Source organism: Loxodonta africana, chromosome 19 (genome assembly GCF_030014295.1).
Source record: "Loxodonta africana isolate mLoxAfr1 chromosome 19, mLoxAfr1.hap2, whole genome shotgun sequence".
In the NCBI taxonomy this organism is placed as follows: Eukaryota; Metazoa; Chordata; class Mammalia; order Proboscidea; family Elephantidae; genus Loxodonta; species Loxodonta africana.
This window is the reverse complement of record NC_087360.1, coordinates 24,110,313-24,126,706: the sequence shown is the minus strand read 5'-3', so window position 1 is coordinate 24,126,706 and position 16,394 is coordinate 24,110,313. Positions and strand designations below refer to the sequence as shown.

The 16,394-nt window shown below is 43.2% G+C and overlaps 1 protein-coding gene across 1 annotated transcript; it reads left to right on the top strand.

Moving 5' to 3' along the window:
- The first annotated feature begins 63 nt into the window (after positions 1–63).
- Positions 64–15,600, top strand: YWHAH (tyrosine 3-monooxygenase/tryptophan 5-monooxygenase activation protein eta). The gene is made up of 2 exons (XM_064272416.1): positions 64–266; positions 14,138–15,600. Exons 1-2 carry the CDS (start codon positions 180–182, stop codon positions 14,789–14,791), a joined length of 741 nt encoding a protein of 246 aa, XP_064128486.1. The 5' UTR covers positions 64–179; the 3' UTR covers positions 14,792–15,600.
- Positions 15,601–16,394: the final 794 nt, after the last annotated feature.

The window sequence follows — 16,394 nt, the reverse complement described above, 5'->3', positions numbered from 1 at the left end:
CGCCTCTCTCCCTTGGCGGCGTCCGCGGCGGAGCCACAACGCGCAGGGCGAGCCAGTGAGCGGAGGAAAGCGGTGCTGCCTGCAGCCTCCGGCCGGCCGGACCCAGTGCGCGTGCGCAGCGGCTTCCGCGGCGACCAGCAGCAGCGGGCGAGAGAGCGAGCGGGCCAAGGCGCGACGACATGGGGGACCGGGAGCAGCTGCTGCAGCGGGCGCGGCTGGCCGAGCAGGCGGAGCGCTACGACGACATGGCCTCCGCCATGAAGGCGGTGAGCGCGGCAGGGGCCCGGGCGGCCGGCGGAGGCCCAGCAAGGGAAGGAATGGCCGGCCGGCAGGGTCTGCCCTCGGACCTGGGCGCCCCCGCAGGGCGCGGCCGCCCGCCCGCCCGCAGCCTGCGCTTCCCGCGCACGCCGGGCGCCCCGCCATTTCCTGCGGCCGGCCCCAGAGTGGGATCTGTGGGCAGGGAGCCGCTCACGGTCGCCAGTGCTGCCCCACGGGGACGGGCGGCGGAACCCTCTTTGGGGGCGGTGGGTGGGGTGTCGCCGCATCCCAGCTAGGAGCCCTGGGGAAGGGCAGGGGGTGCCCGAGGGAACGTGAGGGAGCCACGTTCCTCCTTCCAGATCGTTCTTTCGGCACCTGGGGGCCCAGCCCCTCTCACCGTCCCCCACCCCACCTTGTAGAACCCTCGAGCGCGTGGAGCCCTGTCTGCTGCTTTTCTCTGCGAGACCTGCAGTCGGGGTATTCCGATCTGCCTGGCTCTGCTCGCCCGAATTGTTCTCGTTCCACCTTCCCACGCTCGACTCGGGCTTTGTGTGCGGAGACCCTTCCTCCAGCCGCGGCGGAGGGCGGGCCGGGGCCCATTCTGGCTGTGGCCCGGGTTCGATGCGGCGCCCATCTGCCTGGACATTAAAATGAGCGTGACTTCTAGATAAGACGAACCTGTGTGCCTTTCCTTTCCCGAGACCCTCGTAGATTGAGTCTGCAGCTTCACCGTCTGCAGCTTCATTTCCGGTGAAGGAGTCGTGCCAGCCACACCCTAGCAAACGCTGTGGATTAGACACGACCTGCGTTTCTGAGATTTAGAGTTCCGCTTGTTTTCTCCTATCCCTGTCTTCTCACAGTATTTTACATTTTTTCTAAACGAACATTACTTCTCTCTGCCTCAAGGTCATGCGGTGGTGGACCTACAACTGGAGCCACCAACCTGTGTTTCTTCGTCCAGTGTACAACCTCCTTAGACCTGGAAGGGTCCCCTTGGCCCCACCTTAGTCCTAAAGATTCAGAATTTCAAGGGGGTGGGATTTAAAATCTGCATTTTAACCAGTTCCTCTGGCCAGTTTTTAGTGAATTTAAATGTGAGAGTTAATGCCGTGGATTATAGCTCATTTGCTCTTTGCCCTTTCACTGGCCTTGTGAAGGGATTTATTAAAGAAAAACTCAAACCCAGAGGTTCCCTGAAATTTCAGATTCTTTTGAAATGCTCATTTAAAAAAGGCTTTTGGTATTAACATATAATAGGTGGTTGAGGCCAATTTTTAGGATTATCCAGGTAAAAAAGGTGCTTGAAGACATTTCCTGTGGTGGTCTTATACATTTAACTAATTGTGTTTGGAAGGCAACTACAGGCCCGTTTGTGCATTCATTGGTGATCTTGATTTGAGCACTGTAGTGTGTGGTTGTCAGATAGGAGCTTTTCATCCAAACCAGGGCAGGATCTTAGTTTGGGGTCTGAAGTTTATGTAATTTTGGGGATCCTCTTTAAGAAAACACAAGTATAAAAATATATTAACGTTGCAAATTTTACAGAAACAGGACTGATTGTGTGAACACGTTTCCTTGGAAGGGGCCCTGAATCGTTGTTTTCTCTGGAATAAAATCACCTCTGTGCATACAGCAAGTCACACCTTAAGTGAGCCTGTTCTCCCTTGGTACTGGAGTGATACTGGGATCATGCAGGCTGAGGCCTTTCTATAGCACATTTTTGTGAGGTATTTTGCTCACCAAGGCTGCAGTCTGAGGAGGCCTTTGAGGAATAAGGATGCTGAAAGTAGGGCTAGGGTGTGAAGGAAGGTGAATTGAAGTTGAGAAAAAATGGCTAGAGGATACATTCTGGAGCTAAAGGAAATGCGAGGCAACTTCAATGGGAAGTAAGAAGAGAGAGAATGGGAAGGGATTACCAGAATGAAATTTGGGCAGAGAAAAAAAAAAATTGGCTTTCTGGTCTTCATAAACAGGCTTAGAAAATACTATCCTGCAGCTAGCTACTTCATCCACAGATTTTTCTCTGAGGCTTTAAAATAGCATTTTACAAGCTACTGTACCCTTCATTTTGCTGGAAATCTCTAATATCTATATCTGAAATGATTGGTGGGTCGGGCAAAGCAGCAGCATTGACCGTTGATTCCAAGTTTTAATTATATTATCTCAAAATTGTGATAAACCATTTTCTCAAGGAAATTCCTAGTTAAAAATATGAACTTTTTTGTCTGTTTCATTTATTTAAAACATTTTTATTTCTCATCTAAATTAATGGGATGTATTTGTTGGAAAGGACTTGGCAGGGGTCAGTGGGAAAGAGTTTATGTTTTACCTATTAAGTTGGTATTTGTAGATTGAATTCTTCATAAATGTTTTTGGGAAGGTACAGCCCCTGTTTTATTAACATTATAGGCCTTAAATAGAGCTTTTGGAAAGAATTTGAATTCTAGTAACCCTCTGGGCTTATGGGATTCTCTTCAGGATGGTGGATGGGCACATAGACTGCTGGGGAGGGGGTGATGTTCAGGCACCACCACTCTGCAAGGTCGAACCTTAACATCTTTGGCCTCAGTTTCTCTTAAAGCGTAAAAGTAGGAATGTTGGTGTTACTAACAAGTCAGCCTCCAGCCCCAGTCTTCTAACTTGTTTTCTATTTTCTTTGTAATTTAAGTGGTCGCCTACTAATAATGCCTGCTTGTAATGACTGATGTCCCTTATGCTTGCCAGTGTCACCTGGAGGAGGATATCATAAGCTTTAAGAAAAATCATGCATATTGGAAACAACGGTGTTACCTCAAATTGAGAACTTAAATGTCCTGCCTCACCCCATAATTTGAAGAGGCAAGAAATGTTTCTGAACTGAAGTAAAGGAATATCTTCAAGCTCTTCTCATCTCTCTAGTACTTTTATCATAGACATAGAAGTAATAGTGGGATGAAACATGGAAGATTCTAGAACCCGAGTACTTTTTAGGCGAGGCTTTGAATAACCATACACAATTCATAACCTCTGCAAAACTGATATAATAACATCTTATGAGAGCTGAAATAAAACTATAAAGTCAGATAGAAATATAGCTTGTAAGACTAATTTAAGGAAAGAAGATAAATAACCAGGTAACTTTCTGGTAAATATTCATGGATGGAAATAATTCAGTCATATCTCTTATTGTTCTAAACTTTCTATTTTATATTAAAACTAATATAGATGGTAATTTTGTAGCTATGAAACATTATTTGAGAAAGCGTGGTATATTTTAACATGATACGGGTTAATTATATAAAGGACAGGGAGAAATATGGCTGAAAGACTTCAGGGATACCTGTAGAAATCTTAAGTGCAGGAAACAAAGCTGCAGCATAAGAAAACAGCAGTCAGAGAGGAAGAGGCACTTGGCCCAACTGGTGGCCCAAGGCTCTTATTCCAACAGCTGTGAGATTATTGGAATGAGCAGGTGGTATGTAAAAGGAGAGCACGTGCTGGGCAGCCCAGGATGAGACGTGCTGCAGATAAAAAAACCAAGGGTGGTTTCGAGGTGCACCAAAATTGTGGTTAAAGCAGTGTTGCCACTAGAATTTGAAATACGTAGAAGCTAGTGAGCCCTGTTTCCCGTTAACTGGTCACTTGAAATGTAATTATCACTGTCATGTATCTGTGAGGATTCTGGCTTCTTGTAAGAGAATATTGCGTCTGAATGTTGGCTGCTAACTGAAAGGTTAGTGCTTTGGGTCCACCCACCAGATCCCTGGGTGGTACAAACGATTAATGTGCTCGACTGCTAACTGAAAGGTTAGTGGATTGAGTCCACCTAGAGATGCCTTGGAAGAAAAGCCCAGGGGTCTGAAAAATCAGCCATTGAAAACCGTACGGAGCGCGGTTCTACTCTGACACACTGGGTTGCCAGGAGCTGGAATTGGCTGGATGGCAACTAGGAGTAAAGGCAGCAGACAGTTCACATAGCTTTGCTGTGCTGAAGTGGGGAGTGTGGGTTGGAGGTTCCTGAATTAGCCCCAAAAGAGCTCCACGGTCAGGGACCCCACCACACCTCTTTAAAGAAACCAAAAATGTGTTTCTCCTTTGGGATTTTACATTAGTGGTAAACTGCAGTGTCGTACTTTTCCAGAGATATGGTCTGGAAAGGGGGTATCCCCAATGTGTTTTCCATATTACAATTCACCAAGTTTATGGAATTTTCTTTATCGTTTTACTTACTAACCCACTGCCGTGGAGCCAATTCCGACTCATAGCGACCCTAAAGGACAGAGTAGAACTGCCCCATAAAGTTTCCAAGGGAGTGCCTGGTGGATTCAAACTGCCGACCTCTTGGTTAGCAGCCGTAGCACTTAACCATTACGCCACCAGTACTCGGTAAATGGTAGCAATTATTCCTTACGTATACAACTCCATATGGACACTGTTGTTAACTCCATGTTGTAAATGAGGATTAAAGAGATTAACTAACTTTCTCATAAACAGCTAATAAGTTGTGAAGCCAAGATTTAAACTCTTGAATTTAGAGTGCTCCATGAGGCTAAGGAATAATATTTCTAGTGTACATTCTGGTGTTTTTGCCATTGTTGTAATTGGTGGCCAAGTTCTGAAAAGCGAGCTTATTAAATATTAAACTTAAATAATTTCATCAATTGGGTGTAAGTGATTTTTTGCCAAGGTCGATTAAAAACAGAATTTTCCACTTTTAGCTAGAGCAGAGAGGCATAAAAGACAAACTCACAAATCTGGCTTTTGCTTGTTCTCCTGAAGGCCGGAAGTTTTTTTTTTTAATTGCTTAAAAAGCAAAGTATTGAATTTGAGTCCCTGCTATGGACTCAGGAATGTAGGATTGCTAAATTATACTTGTGGTATTTTGAGAAATCCTTTAATATCTGTCTTGTCACCAGTTCTTCCATATTAGTGTATTTTATAAGCCTGTAGGGCCCCCACATTTCAATCTCCAGGTTGTTGGTAAATTCCTCCTGTGTCCCACCTGAGGCAGCCTGTCTCCCCAGCGTTGTGCTCCTCCCAGTCCTTGCTGCGGTGTGGCATTTCCTTCTTTGGTGGTGGGTGTTGGCACTTCTCTGATAGGAACCTGGCACAGCTTCTGAGGACTTCAGCCCTGGTGCCTCCGGAACAGTAGCATGCAGTAATGCCATTCAGATGGCGTTGTATTTGATCCCTGTGAGTCCGTACGAAAATGTCCAATTATGTCAAAAACAGGACAAAGACGTGAGAAAAATTGTAGAACAACAACAAAAAATCAAATTCACAAAAAAGACCAGACTTACTGGTCTTAAAGATACTGTAGGAACCCCTTGAGACTGTGGGCCTAAGACACCCCTCTGAACTGGATCTGAAGCTGGTCCTGGAGTCCACCTTTCAGCCGAACTATGGACAGGTCAATAAAATAACACCTGAGAGGAACACGCTCCTTAGAACAACCAATTATATGAGAATGAAAGGGTGACATTTGCACAAAAGCAAAGATGAGAAGTCAGGAAGGGATAGAAAATCAGGACAAAAGGAAACGGACCTAGGATGGAAATGGGAAGAGTGCTGACGCATTGTGGGGAATGAAGCCAGTGTTACCGAACGCTGTATGTCAAACTTATCAAGTGGGAAGCTTAATTTGCTTTGTAAACTTTCATCTTTAATGCACAATAAAAACAAACAGGACAAAGGAAGTCTCCACTAACTTTAAGCTTAGGGTTGATGTTAATTCAGGGCTTTGAACTGGTTGGTTCTGGTTCTAACCCCTGCTGAGAATTTGCAGTTCTAAGAAGTTCACAGAGGATGCTGATACTGCTGGTTAGGCACTACTAGTAGAGCAGTGGTTCTCAGAATTTATTATACATAAGAATCACCTGGGGATCTTGTTAATAACTGTAGATTCTGCTTCAGTATGTCTGGGGTAGAAATGCAGATTCTCAGCAGGGGTCGAACCAGAAGAAACCGGTTTGAAGCCCTGTATTAATTAAGCTTGTCCTGTCTGGTGGCCTCATAGAACTGCAGCCTTGCCATAGTGTGGGTAGGGGACTCAGCCAAGCCCTGGCTTGGGAATGTTCCTTGCACAGTGGCCAGGAGAGAGTGGTTTTGCCAGGCCTGGGCAAGTGATGACTGATGGCAGGTGCTTTGCCAGCTTGGGACCAGGTAGGATCCTCACTTTCAGGGCATTGAAGTTTGAGGAAGAGCTTTTGTTCTTTCTAGCTCCCTTTTTATATCTCAGGGTTCTGCAAAGAAGTTTGGAAGGTTTTATGATGTGGTTATGTTTACATAATTGTTCATGAGAATCGTTTTCATCTGTTACAAACTCATCAGAAGGAGGCTCCTTGGTAGTGTGTGTGGGTATGAGTATAAAGGGATGGGATGGGACTGCTTGTAAGTGTGTGTGTGAGGGGGAGTGTAGGTGCAGGTGTGGCTATGAAGGATGGGAGCAGCGGTCGGGAGAAGTTAACATTGACCTCCACTTTGACAGTAGGGCCTGGCAGCTCAGGGGTGGCGTTTTTTGTTCAGTGTTATTTGTGGTGTTGGATGTCTCCCAGATTAAGAGTTTTAACTTTTCCCGAGTAGTTCCTGTGCTATTTTTGGCAGTGGGTCTATTTTTACTCACAAACACATAGTTTATTGCCTTGTGCGTAGTGGGAGGAGGCCACAGAGGGGTTTTTGAGTAAGGGAGTGGTGTTTTAGGAAGATAAGGGGATTAATAACAAGCCAGGTTCTTAGGCTTTGTGGGTAGTTCCAGAGCAGAGAAAATGGGTGAAGCAGGTCCCCTGGGGTTGGAAGTTGGCGCAACTGAAGGGTGTGTGGTGAGGACACTGGTAAAATGACTGGCAGAGTACAGTGGTCCCTAAAGGAAGTGAAGTGGAGGGCCTTTATCATATGGAAAGAGTTTGAGCAAGTTTAAGTGGGGTGGAAAGGTGAGCAGGAGAGGGAAAATGTAGAGACGCTGTGGGCGGAGGTGGGCGTGTAGCCACGTGAAGACTTGGTGTCCTGGAGTGGGTGTGCTGAGGGCAACTGATGTGTGGTGGAAGTGTGTTGTAACTGGTGTTGGAGTGGAAGGAAGGTTGAGAGCCATTGTTCTTTTATCTCAAATATTGTGTCTGCTTCATGTTCTTAATTAGAAGCTGTTTTGGAAATTCAAGTTTGTAAAGATACAATAAATCTCATCTCCATAGAATCTGCACGCGATGACCCAGTGTGGCTGGGACTAAAAAAAAAAAAAACCAAACCCTTTGCCGTTGAGTAGATTCTGACTCATAGCCGGTAGTGTTGTCATTTTCTTTCCCACTGTACGACATTGTCTCTCTCTTAGTATATAACTGAACTTTTTCTTTAGTTCTCCCGGTTCCACTGTTTTGATATTTGAAGTGTTGGGAACTAGTGCTAACTAAAATTAAGGGAGGTTATTCTCAACAAGCATCACTAATTAAGACTGGCTGAAAAATTTATTTTAACAGACCATCTGATTTCACTTTGGCCTGTAATTTTCCAGACTGGGGGAACTCCGTGTTTTCTTTAGTTGTCTAATTAAGTAATAAACTACTTTTATTGCACAAATTTCCTTGTTAACTGAGTTGTAACCCAGGAGTTTTAAAAAATACTATATTTAAATGTATCTGGTAATGTTCTAGTTAGGCCCTGGCTGGGGTTCTAAGAGAAGTGTTTGCTTGCTTACTTATGTTAGTCACCCTCATTTGATGGTGAGAATGATTCATTCAGACTGGCAGGCAACCAGATGATTGTTATATAAACACTAACATTCCTAAGAAGCCATTTTTCTTGAGAATACCAGCAGGGCACCAAAGGTGGACAGATTTCAGCCGAAGTTTCCAGACTAAGATTAGGAAGAGGGACTTGTTGGTCTACTTCTGAAAAAATTAGCCAGTGAAAACCTTAGAAATAGCAGTGGAACATTGTCTGATACAGTGCCAGAAGATCAGCCCCTCAGGTTGGAAGGCAATCACAATACAAATGGGGAAGAGCTGCCTCCTCAAAGTATAGTCAACCTTAATGACATGGATGGAGTCAAGCTTTCAGGACCTTCATTTGCTGATGTGGCTTGATGCAAAATGAGAAGAAACAGGTGCAAACATCCACTAATAATTTGAACGTGGACTGTATGAAGAGCGAATCTAGGAAAATAGGAAATAGTAAAAAATGAAATGGAACGCATAAACATAAGTATCCTAGGCATAAAAAAAAAAAATTAGCTGAAACGGACTGGTGTTGGCCATTTTGAATCAGATAATCATATGGTCTACTGTGCTTGCAATGACAAGTTGAAGAGGAATGGTATTGCATTCATTGTTAAAAAGAACATTCCAAAATCTATCCTGAAATACAGTGCTGTCACTGATAGGATAATATCCATATGCTTACAAAGAAGATTAGTTAATACTGCTATTATTCAAAATTTATGTACCAACCACTGAGATCAAAGATGAAGAAACAGAAGGTTTTTACCAACTTCTGCATTCTGAAATTGATCAAACATGCAGTCAAGATGCATTGATAAACAAGGCTCCAGGAATTGATGGAATACCAATTAAGATGTTTCAACAAATGGATGCAGCGCTGGAAGTGCTTACTTGTCTATGCCAAGAAATTTGGAAGACAATTTTCTACCTTGCCAACCCACTGGAAGAGATCCATATCTATGCCCATTCCAAAGAAAGGTGATGCAACAGAAAGCAGAAATTTTTGAACAATATCATTGATACCACGTGCAAGTAAAATTTTGCTAAAGATCATTCAAGAGTGGTTATAGCAGTACAGCAACAGTAAACTGCCAGAGGTTCAAGCTGGATTCAGAAGAGGACATGGAATGAGCGACATCACTGCTGATTTCAGATGGGTCTTGGCTGAAAGCGGAGAATACCAGAAAGATGTTTACCTGTGTTTTATTGACCGTGCAAAGGCATTTGACATTGGATCATAACAAATTATGGATAACATTGTGAAGAACGGGAATTCCAGGACATTACTGGTGATTGGAATGCAAAAGTTGAAAACAAAGAAGGATGGGAGTTGGAAAATATGGCCTTGGTGATAGAAATGACGCTGGACATTGCCTGATACAATTTTGTAAGACCAACGACCCATTCATTGCAAATACCTTTTTTCAACAATATAAAAGGTGACAATACATGCAGACCTCCCCAGATGGAATACACAGGAATCAAATAGACTACATCTGTGGAAAGAGACAATGGAGAAGCTTAATATAATCAGAACAAGGCCAGGGGCCGACTGGAACAGACCATCAATTGCTCATATGCAAGTTCAAGGTGAAGCTGAAGAAAATTAGAACAAGTCCATGAGAGCCAAAGTATGACCTTGAGTGTATCCCTCCTGAGTTTAGAGACCATCTCAAGAATAGATTTGACTCATTGAACATTAATGACTGAAGACCAGATGAGTTGTAGAATGACATCGAGGACGTCATACATGAAGAAAGCAAGAGGTCATTAAAAAGACAGGAAAGAAAACACCAAAATGGATGTCAGAAGAGACTCTGAAACTTGCTCTTGAATGTAGAGTAGCTAAAGTGAATGGAAGAAATGATCAAGTAAAAGAAATGAACAGAAGATTTCAAAGGATGGCTCAAGAAGGCAGAATAAAGTATTAAATATGCAAAGACCTAGAGTTAGAAAACTGAAAGAGAAGAACACATTCCACATTTCTGAAGCTGAGAGAACTGAAGAAAAATTCAAGCCTCGAGTTGCAATATTGAAGGACTCTGTGGGGAAAATATTAAATGACACAGGAAGTGTCAAAAGAAGATGGAAGGAATACACAGAGTCACTGTACCAAAAAGAATTGATTGATGTTCAGCCATTTTAGGAGGTAGCATATGATTAAGAACCGATGGTACTAAAGGAAGAAGTCCAAGCTGCACTGAAAGCATTGGTGAAAAGCAAGGCTTCAGGAATTGATGGAATACCAATTGAGATGTTTCAACAAACTGACGGCAGCAGTGGAAGTGCTTGTCTATGCCAAGAAATTTGGAAGACAGCTACCTGGCCAACCCACTGGAAGAGAACCATATCTATGCCCATTCCAAAGAAAGGTGATCCAACAGAATGCAGAAATAATTGAAGAATATCATTAATATCGCATGCAAGTAAAATTTTGCAGAAGATCATTCAAAAGTAGTTATAGCAGTACAGCAACAGGAAACTGCCAGAAGTTCAAGCCAGGTTCAGAAAGAGGACATGGAACAAGTGATACCGTTGCTGATGTCAGATGGATCTTGGCTGAAAGCAGAGAATACCAGAAAGATATTTACCTGTGTTTTGTTTGACTTTGGATCATAACAAATTATGGATAACATTGCGAAGAATGGGAATTCTAGGACACTTAATTGTGCTCATGAGGAACCTGTACACAGACCAAAAGGCAGTCGTTTGAACAGAACAATGGGATACTTCATGGTTTAAAATCAGGAAAGTATGCATCAGGGCTGTATCCTTTCACCATACTTATTCAGTGTTTATGCTGAGCAAATCTGAGAAGGTATAGTATATGAAGAGGAACAGAGCATCAGGATTGGAGGAAGGCTCATTAACAATATGAGATACGCAGATGATGCAACCTTGCTTGCTGAAAGTGAAGAGGACTTGAAGCACTTACTGATGAAGACCAAAGACTGCAGCCTTCAGTATGGATTACATCTCAACATAAAGACAACAGAAATTCTCACAACTGAACCAGTAAACAACATCATGATAAACGGAGAAAAGTTTGAAGTTGTTGAGGATTTCACTTTACTTGGATCCATAGTCTATGCCCATGTAGGCAGCAATCAAGAGATCAAAGGATGCATTGTATTGGGCAGAGATGTCACTTTGAGGGCTAAAGTGCACTTGACCCAAGCCGTGGTGTTCTCAGTCGCCTGATACGCATGCAAAAACTGGACAATGAATAAGGAAGACCAAAGAAGAATTGATGCCTTTGAATTATGGTGTTGGCATAGAGTCTTGAATGGACCGCCAGAAGAATGCACAAGCCTGTCTTGGAAGAAATACGCCAGAATTGCCATTAGAAGCAAGGAATAGAGACTTTTGGACATGTTATCAGGAGGGACCGGTCCCTGGAGAAGGACATCATGGTTGGTAAAGTAGAGGGTCTGCAAAAAAGAGCAAGACCCTCTATGAGATGGATTGATACAGTGGCTGCAACGGTGGACTCAAGCATAACCATCACGAAGATGGCACAGGACTGGGCAGTGTTTCGTTCTATAGTGTGTGGGGTCACTATGAGCCAGAACCAACTCGATGGCACCCAACGACAACAAATGTGTTTCAGATCCTCACCATCAGTTTTAATGATACACTGGGAAAGTCACCTTAGCGTGTCTTTGCAAATCTGCCGGAGGCAGCTTTAGTCGTCAGAGGATGAAGTACTCTGTGACGCCTTACGGATATCATTTACAGTTCTAATGTACAGCGAGATCTGAGGGGCTCTCCAAGTTCTGTCCTTGCCTCGTGTTTTGTGTTACTGCAGTTGCCCTTGAATTGTGAGACATTCTAGAGGATTTGAGCAGTCAGATTTGTCCGAGTATTTGGGATGGAATTTTGATTCCCAAGGGGGTGCTTCTTTGCAAGACTAAACTGTCAAACAAGTATCTACGAAGTCTATATTCCTTACAGGCAAATGGGAGTATGTGTGTTTAAAGGCACTCGTTGGTTGGCTTGTAAGTCTTCCACTGGATGTGAAGGAAGCAGGAGCTCTGGGTTAGTAGAGAGATGATTGCCTCAGATCGGGGCGGATCACAGTGAGAGGTGTGGAGGCAAATGTGTATCATGAGAAATAAGGAACTGGGTTTGACTGTAGTTGAGGCAGCCCTTCTGGGGAGTGGTGGAGGGGTGACTCGTGGCCAAAGACCACACTGAAGAAGGTGGTGGGGCTGGGTTGATTGAGTAGGAAAGGAGGAGAGATACAACCCTGGGTTAAGGATTTGCTTTGCAGTAAGAGAGTAGGAGTATTGGGGAGAGGAAATAGGAGAGGCAGGGAGCTGGGGTTTTTTTGGTCTGGAGTTGGAGTGGGGGGCAATTGATAGTTGCTTGTTTTACTTTTTAAGAATGTAGCACAAATTTTCTAATTTTACATCTAATAATGATTACTCTTTTTTACTTACTGCCTTAGTTACCTAGTACTGCTGTAACAAATACCACAAGTGGATGGCTTGAACAGAGAGACATTTATTTTCTCAGTCTAGTAGGCTAGAAGTCCAAATTCAGGGCGTCAGCTCCGGGGGAAGGCTTTCTCTCTCTGTGGGCTCTAGAAGAAGGTTCTTCTCATCAGCCTGTCCCTGGACTAGGAGTTTCTCCATGCAGGAACTCTGGGTCCAAAGGACATGCTTTGTTCCCGGCACTGTTTTCTTGGTGGTATGAGGTCCCCATGTCTCTCTGCTCGATTGTCTCTTTTATACCTCAAAAGAGACTGGCTTAAGATATGATCTAGTGTTGTAGATCTTGTCAGTGTAACTGCTGCTGACCCGCCTCATCATAGTGATAGGATTTACGGCACATAGGAAAATTACATCAGATGACACAATGGTGGACAGTCACACAATGCTGGGAATCATGGCCTAGTCAAGTTGACAGTGTTTTGGGGGGACACAATGCAATCCATAACACTTACGTTCTTGAACTACTGAGTCCCTAAATTAAAGCACCTTTTTTTGTTAAAATTTCTGATTCTCTATTGCTCAGTCTACTCAGTCTATTTTAAGCATGTCTTTTTGAATATGCTGTAAATAACTTTCTCCATTGAATTTGGGTCTTCTCCATTGGAAGAGGTTCTGTCTTTATAGTTTAAGTAATCTTTTTTTTTGTCTAGTGCTTAATGGTTTCTTAAGTGCTTTGCTTTTTAAATTTTTTTTTTTTTTATTTAATGAAAGGCCTTTACCAGTAGATCATGTAATTAAGGAATCCCCTTTTTTTACAGAGGATGATAGAGGCTCTTTCGAGAGCTTGTGAAATGCCCTCAGTCGGTTTAGCAAGTAAATGGCTTTGCTGAGGCTCAGACCAACGTTTTTTGGTTCCACATCCAGTGCTCTTTCTACTAACTAACAACATAGCTGGTTCACTAGGAGTTGCCATCATGGAGAACTAAGAGAAGTTATAACTCATGAGTTTTAACTTCCATTTAAAATAATTAGTGCTTCCCTCTTTGGTGACCAGACAGGGTTCCTGTCAGGTAGGTCAGAGAGAATGGCTGTGGTTCCTTTCAGCTGAGGCTGAGTGCACTTTACCGTCACTAATGCATTGCTCTCTGTTTTGGCTTGGGGGAGGACGGGGATCACTAAAGAAGTTCCACGCATAGCCCTAAAGAGCAAATTCTGGCCACTAGATGTGTGTGGTGTTTGATTTCATTTGTGAAACAAACGCCTGTCATCTGCTCATTTGTATTTGAGGTGTGATTTGTTCCTGAGTATAAAGCTGAAAGTAGGATTCGGAACAGACTTCCAGTTTATTATCTTCTTTGAATATTTGACAAAAGAATGGTATGATCTTATTCAGAATATCTTTCTTAAAAGTTGAATCTCAAGTTTTCCTCCCTGCTGTTATGTACCACCATCTCACAACCTTTCCATGATTATCCTTATCCCTATACCTCTACCATGATGAAGGCAGCATCTTTCTAAGACCTGAATTACAAATTTCTCAAGGCCTATATCACTTTGTATTTGAGTTTAATTATTTTTCTCTTCTGTTGGACTATAATCTTCTTCAGGTAGAATCCATGTCCAATTGGTTTTTAGTCTCCAAAGTGCCTTGTCCAGAATCCTGTTTTTGAGGTTTGTAGATTGGGTTGAATGGAAGGTTTCTTTCCAAGGTTTTCAGACTTGGCTCTCAATGTGTATCTTTTTGGGGTTTTGCAGGTGACAGAGCTCAATGAACCTCTTTCCAATGAAGATAGAAATCTCCTCTCTGTGGCCTACAAGAATGTGGTTGGTGCCAGGCGATCTTCCTGGAGGGTTATCAGCAGCATTGAGCAGAAGACAATGGCTGATGGAAATGAAAAGAAATTGGAGAAGGTTAAAGCTTACCGGGAGAAGATTGAGAAAGAGCTGGAGACAGTTTGCAATGATGTCCTGGCTCTGCTTGACAAGTTCCTCATCAAGAACTGCAATGATTTCCAGTACGAGAGCAAGGTGTTTTACCTGAAAATGAAAGGTGATTACTACCGCTACTTGGCAGAGGTAGCTTCTGGGGAGAAGAAAAACAGTGTGGTCGAAGCTTCTGAGGCTGCCTATAAGGAAGCTTTTGAAATCAGCAAAGAGCACATGCAACCGACGCATCCTATCCGGCTGGGCCTGGCCCTCAACTTCTCCGTGTTTTACTACGAGATCCAGAATGCGCCTGAACAGGCGTGCCTCCTAGCCAAACAAGCCTTTGATGATGCCATAGCAGAGCTGGACACACTAAACGAGGATTCCTATAAGGACTCCACACTCATCATGCAGTTGCTGCGAGACAATCTCACCCTCTGGACAAGCGACCAGCAGGATGAAGAAGCAGGAGAAGGCAACTGAAGCTCTCTCGGGTCCCTTGCTCTTTCTTCACCCACCACCCCCGTCATCACTGATTCTTCCTTGCCACAATCACTAAATATCTAGTGCTAAACCTATCTGTATTGGCAGCACAGCTATTCAGACCTGCTCTCCTGTCCCTTGGGGAGTAGTTTCAGATAAGTCTTCATGGCATTGCTGGATTGATGGTTGCTTTGAGCCCTCAGGAGCTCCCTTTTTGGATTGTGCAGACAAGTGCATTCTGAATGAGGTATTTGGCTATGCCTGTTGATCAGGAAATCCAGGCAAGAGTAATGAGAAAGTTTAGAAAGGAGAATTAGCCAACACAGGCTATAATTGATATTTAAATGATCCATTTAAAACAAGCTGGTAGTGTTTTGTTAAGCAGTACATCTTGTGCATGCAAAATGAACTCACCTCCCCCCCCCACCTTTTCTTCAGCTAATGAAAAACTGTTAAGGGAAGCTGATACAGAGACAGCTCGCTCCTTCCCATCAGCTTTACAATAAACTGTTTAAGTGACGTTTCGGTAGCGCCTTGTTTTGCCTCTTTAAATTATGATGTGCGCAAACCTTCTTTTCAATGCAATGCATCTAAAGTTTTGATACTTGTAACTTTTTTTTTTTTTTTGGTTGTGATTGTTTAAGAATCATGGATTTATTTTTTGTAACTTTGGCTATTGTCATTGTGTATCCTGACAGCGCCATGTGTGTCAGCCCATGTCAATCAAGATGGGTGATTATGAAATGCCAGACTTCTAAATTAAATGTTTGGAATTCAGTGGGTAAATAAATGCTGCTTTGGGGATATTATCTCTATGTGTATGGTCTTGTTTTTTCCCCCTCAGGGAGCTGTTTCACTGGTTTCCATTTTGAATTCTGGTTTGAGACTGTCAAACACTTAAAGCATTTTTAGTACAGTATCTAAGTTTTCCTGCCCTCCAGTTCTGTTATGTATTTTGAAATACACGGATAAGACTTATTAGAATAAGATTTACTAGTTTTTAATAGTTTTTGATGAACCACTATTCCTGATGGGTAATTGATACTTTTAAGAGCCTGTTGATGTGTGCCATGGAGTCGATCCTGACTCAGAGCAGCCCTATGGAGTAGAGCAGAACTGCCCCTTGGGGTTTCCAGGGAGCTGCTGGTGGATTTGAACTGCTGATCTTTTGGTTAGCAGGTGTCGTCCTTAACCACTGTGCTACCAGGCCTTCTAGTAGGCCAAAATGCTGTCTTCTGCAATATAGCACCTCTGTGAAAGGTTGTGGTCTGTGTTTAACTTGGGAGGGTGTCGCTCAACTCACCCTGCTGGAATGTTGGTTGATATTTAACACTGAAGGTAAATATTGAGCTTATATATGTCCTCAAATTCTCTTAATGTTCTTTCTGTAGTCAGATGTAATAAGATTAGGGACACAACCAGATTTTCTGAAATAATCTTCAGTGATTATTATTAAAATTTTGAGTGTTTTTTAAAATAGAAAAGCTTCAATCTGAGTTTAAAAAAGAAAAAAAGCCTAGCCCTTTAAGCACTCTTCCCAGCTGCCCTTCCCAGAAGGCATCTTTTGAGGCTCAGCATCACCAGTTGACCTGTTCATTGGGTG

Excerpts from the sequence above, each read along its gene's own strand:
- YWHAH (XM_064272416.1), top strand. The coding sequence starts at position 180 with ATGGGGGACCGGGAGCAGCTGCTGCAGCGGGCGCGGCTGGCCGAGCAG. Across the intron at positions 267-14,137 it reads TGGCCTCCGCCATGAAGGCG|GTGACAGAGCTCAATGAACC; the intron begins GTGAGCGCGGCA and ends GGGGTTTTGCAG.